Genomic DNA, 5,408 nt, shown 5'->3' with positions numbered 1-5,408 from the left:
GCAGGTAGGTTACTTACTGTGTCTTCTATAACCCTATATATAGATATATCTGTTTTCCAACTATTAGTGGGATTCTGTTCTTGTTTCTGAATGAGACTTTAAGGTAATCTCAAACTAAGCACAATGATAGTATTCTCTTGGAATCTGCATCTGTTCCCTATTCGAACCATTCCCCTTTGTATTGCTTTTTCTTGTGTGCTTTCAAATGTAAATCTAGACATTTTTTTGACTATCCAATTTCCTCCTTTTTACTGGTGCTGATATGGCCTAAATACGTTGCGCCGTAATTCCATTAAAAACGAATCAAAACATTCTCTCTTATTCTCACTCTTTCTGTTTCTCTCTCTTCACTCTCTCTCTCTCTCTCTCTCTCTCTCTCTCTCTCTCTCTCTCTCTCTCTCTCTCTCTCTCTCTCTCTCTCTCTCTCTTCTTGGAAATTTTGAAGCTTTCACCTATGACACTCACCTTCAGTTTAGAAGGTACTAGATTCGAAGCGCATTGTTGAGTCCTTGGAAAATGCTCTTTATTCACATTCCCTCACTGTACTCAGGTGTGAAATGAGCTCCTGGCCGTTAACAGTATTGCCTCAGTCTAAAAAAAAAATATCGCCTAACAAGCGTGATGTTTCATCCTCTTTGAGTGTTGCTGTTGGCTAGGGAGCCTTTGTAAAGCACTGTGAGCATGTTTAATGGAAATTGTGCTATTTCAATGCTCAAGCTTTTTTTTTTTTATTTTATTTTTTTAACTGTAAGTAAATCTTCTGATATTTCATTAAAACAGATGCTTGGTAAAGAGATCGTGCGACAACTCCGTCAGAAGAAATCAGATGGATCTCCATTTGAACTGTCAGAAAGCAGCAGACGTCAAGGAAGTATCAGTGCCAGGGAGAGTGACCAATTTGGCATGGCTCTGTTGACCGAAACGGTCAATCAACTAGCCTGGGAGAAGGACATCGATTTATCTAAAGGTAAAGGATGATGATGCTGGATGAGGATGAAGATGATGATGATGATGATGATGATGATGATGGTGATGATGCTACTGGATGATGATGATGATGATGATGATGATGATGATGATGATGATGATGATGATGATGACAATATTGATGTCATCTCATCATCATCTTAATCATGACCATGATGTTAATGAAGATGGCGATGATGATTATGATGATGATTTACTGGATGATCAACATGGTGATACTAGATGATGATGATACTAAATGATGATGATGAGGATGATGATGACATTGTCATTTTTTATTGAAGCAAGGTGCCTAAAAATTTAGAAGAAAATCAGCTATTTTGTTTATTGACATCAGTACTATTATTGTGTTATTTTTTCAATAGAGTTGCCATCCTAATGTTATGAAGAGTGAACGGTATCACTTTGCTCGTGAATTATGTATCATCCTGTCGAAAGGGTAGTGAGCAATTGCTCTTTTTCGTTATACACCATAGAAAGTGGGATGAAAACCTTCCTAATGTTGTGTAGGGAAAAGTTAAATGTGTATTATACTATAGACTACATATATTACACTATAGACTGTAGAAACTGGGATAAACTCTGGCTACATTGACCTTGGAGGTCCCAATAGCTCAGTTGGGTGAGCAATCGCTTCACACGCAAAGGGATCAAGATCGCCGATTCCGGGTGCAGTCGACATTTTTTTTTTCTGTCCACACAGTAGCGATTGGGTAGCTGGGTCTGTTAGATCTGTTGGAAATTACTTTGTGATTGACTAGCATCTTATCCAAAGGATAACAAGCAATTGCTATTGTTCGTTTCACACTATAGAAACCGGTATAAACTCCGGCTCCATAGGCCTAATGACTCTGAAGGACATTGATCTTATGGCCGTGAAAGGCCTTTACAGTGCACTCTCGATACGTCGATGTTGCCTTAGTCGATTTTTACCCAAGTCGATTTTTTTTCTTGGTCCCTCCCCCTTCTTCCTATATAACATTAGTAAAAAAAAACAAACTCCACATAAGTCGATGTCGCTTAAGTCGATGTTCTTATCACTCATGACTACAATAGAATCACAAATAAACAAGTATTTCCATTGGTTAAAAAAGCTACCAGTAAGAATTTTAAGTGCTTAAGAATATCAGCGAACGATTGGCGCACATCGATGTGATGTAGGTGCTTTGCCTGACGTCCGTGTTCAATGTACATAAGCAGTATTGAATAACTTTAATTTCCCCATCTCAAATTTTACATTGTCGCAACTTCAAGTTCAAGATTTTTTTGGTTCTAATTCCAGGCCATCCTATGTAATGGCCCTCTTAATTAGTATCAATTTTATCAAGAAGAATTCAAGTCAAGTCAACAACTACAATAGCAAACCTATCGCGGAAAGCATGCGACAGAAAATTATCGCATAGGAAATTGGCATACCAGCTATTTCTGTCTCGACGATTTACAAGAAGCATGACCTTGACCTAGAGGCTCCTACCCTTCCGCTTTTCGCGGAATAATTTCACTTAATTGGTATACATTCCACATTCAAAGCAAAAATTCCGCTTTCCACCTTTCCCATCCCGGAAAATAAAAAAATAAAAATCTCTAGTGAAAAAAAAAAGTGAGCTATTGCTTATTTCGTCAGCATCTCCTATGGTCAATCAACACACATTTTGTGTATGATTAGTCCTTTCAAAGTGTGTGCTGCTGATGTCGGATAATATTATATGTTTGGGAGGGGGGTTGACCGAAGTATTATTATTATTATTATTATTATTTTGCCTCCAATTCGTGAGGTCAATGACCTTGATAATATTATATGTTGGGTTCAATCGGTAATAATATTATTGAGTACGGTCAGCTTCTTTCCCTATTTAATTTTAGCCCTGTGTACGTGTGTTTGTGTGTGTGTGTGTGTGTGTGTGTGTGTGTACCGGCACGCGCGTTTGTTTGATTAGGTGTGTGCGTGTGTGTGTGTGTGGGGGGGGGGGGGAGGAGGGTCCTGACAAGGTTAAATCCATCCATTCAATACCTGTATTCTCTATGAGACGGCCTGGACCTGTGTGTTCTCTATTATTATTTGACCCCATTCTTAGTCTTTACACAATCTGTACAATTTTACACATTTTATATTTTTAATCATTTGAGTACTTTTGGATTGTCTATTACATTTTCTGCCGCAAAGCATGTCATAGTCAATAACAGTAAGTTGATTTCGCTTTTTTATCTCAAATTCCGATTTTTATGTATTCTGATTCCTCTTTGGGGCTATTGGGGGTAGGAGCCTCTGATGACCACTACAGAGACCGCGCGATATGGAGGGACATACTTATTCTAGATTGGTTGCTTTGTTCAAATGCGTTTTTGCTCATTTTGGTTACACTCCGGTTAAGTTGATTTTTGGATAAGTCGATTTTTTTCTCGGTTCCCCTGGGCATCGTCTTATCCGGAGTCCACTGTATTTATCCAATTTAATTGTTTGTTTCACATCTCCAGGTTCAGCTGTCTTAGCAAATATGGACACAGAAAATCCTCTGTTGTCCGCAAGTGGTAGCGGGCCCAGATCACCTGGACTCCAAATTCCAAATGGCTCTACAGCTCCAAGTAAAGGTGGCGCATCTTCTGGTTCGAGCAGGGTGGATGTTATTCAAGAGGAGGGAAGTCAAGTAAGGCGACGGGGGCAAGCACAAACAACACCCACCCCGATGAAAAAGAAGAAAAATCTGGTTTATCATAATAGAGTCTCTCCACTTCTTCCATTGATGCCTAGTGAAAGAACGCCTTTCTCCGACACGGATTTTACTGATATTAAAGAAGTTCCTAGTGAACCGACATCCATTCAAACTTCGGGATCAAAACAATATTCTATATCTTCATCATCTGAGAGGCATAAATCTCCATCACGCATAGCCATAACTGGAGCGGATATTCCTGAAAGTCGGATGATAGAACCTGAAGAAGACTCTGTTTTCCATGAAAAACCACACAGCAGCAAATCAAAAGACTCTTCTGAAAAAAGGTCAAAGAAACGAAAGGAATCCAAAACTAGAAGCTCATCTTTAGAACCATCCGGACCTACGGATTCAAGTTCTGATATTGAAATTGTCGGTCATCCGGCAGAAGCATCCGTTTCTAGAGAAGGTAGTCGATGGGCGACAGAGGAGTCTCCATCGGTTGATATGTCTTCCCATAGGAGAGGTCATCGAAAGCATAGGGTCAAAAGTCAAGACCACAAGAAAGACAGTGATTCCTCACTCGCCCAGCTTTTAGAAGTTTCTGGTAGTGGTAAAGAGAGTAAAGATGAGGGTACTGATTGAAGAAGAAAAATGATATTATAAGACATAAATTGAAAGCACCTGAAGATGATCTTGCAGTTGCTGGCAACGGGTTTGGACTTTACATAGCAGTAAAAGTCATACTGAACTGTTCTATAGCACTCACTATTCTCGATGACAAAGCTCTTAGCGCTTGTTTGATGCATAGAGCTTTTGAAGAAAATCGTTGGTAAACACTATGCAGGGAAAGGAGATTAACTCTAATGTTTTTTTTCTGATGACATATGATTAGAGTTTTCTCCCTTTGATATAATGTGTCATTCTTATGTTTGTTGCAACTATACAATAATGTACATAACAATCTGGCTTTAAAATGCTGCTGAATAAGGTTGATGTATATATTGTTGATTGATTGATTATTGGTCCCTATTGGGGCATAGGGTTACAGGTGATGTATTTGATTGTTGTATTTTTGTTATAACTGTTTAAAAATAGAACCGATATTATCATTGTTAATGTCATAGTGAAAAGGCGGTTTTGATTCAGGTAGTGATTTTATTTTCATCTTTATTATATTATTATTATTATTTTTATTATTATTATTATTATTATTATTATTATTATTATTATTATTATTATTATTATTATTATTATTATTATTATCAAGATTATATTACAGACTAAAAGTAGCTTTCTGGCACTTTTCAATCCAATAATGAAATGTGTGGTTTGCTGTTAATGTTTTTCATTTTCACAATTTTTCATTAGAATTAAGTTGGGTTTTTTTCCCCATACATTTTTAACCTCAAAAAAAAATTTAAAAAAAAGAAAGAAAGAAAGAAAAAATAAATTGCTAATAAAAGAAAGAATGTAAATTAAATACTAACGAAAGAGTGAAAATGGAAAAGCTTCGTATGGGAACAAAACAGACAATGGACGTTTCGGTACAAACCCTTCGTCAGCACAACAATACACAAATAAACGTGGAAAACAAATAAAATATAATGAAAAATAACTTGTATCGTCTGTACTCAATGGTGGTTGCAGTATGAATGAAATGTAAGCATGGCGTGGGTAGAGGATAGGATGCCCCAATCAGTTAGATCACCCCTCTGGGCACCCTATCCTCTACCCACGCCACGCTAACATTTCATTCATACTGCAACC

General features: G+C 37.6%; 1 protein-coding gene across 1 annotated transcript in view; it reads left to right on the top strand.

Annotated features, from left to right (window-relative positions):
* LOC144975152 (transient receptor potential cation channel subfamily V member 5-like) overlaps nucleotides 1–5,120 on the top strand; it is a 34,433-nt gene extending 29,313 nt beyond the window's left edge. The window contains exons 16-17 of the mRNA XM_078918935.1: nucleotides 781–967; nucleotides 3,463–5,120. Of these exons, the coding sequence (XP_078775061.1) occupies nucleotides 781–967; nucleotides 3,463–4,283 (1,008 nt within the window). The 3' untranslated portion in view covers nucleotides 4,284–5,120. The remainder of the gene's footprint in view (nucleotides 1–780; nucleotides 968–3,462) is intronic.
* The last annotated feature ends 288 nt before the right edge of the window (nucleotides 5,121–5,408 follow it).

This window comes from Berghia stephanieae, chromosome 6 (genome assembly GCF_034508935.2).
Source record: "Berghia stephanieae isolate SIO BIC M18660-M18661 chromosome 6, UCSD_Bste_1.3, whole genome shotgun sequence".
NCBI lineage: Eukaryota > Metazoa > Mollusca > Gastropoda > Nudibranchia > Aeolidiidae > Berghia > Berghia stephanieae.
The sequence above is the reverse complement of the archived record's forward strand: the minus strand, read 5'-3'. Positions and strand labels throughout refer to the sequence as shown.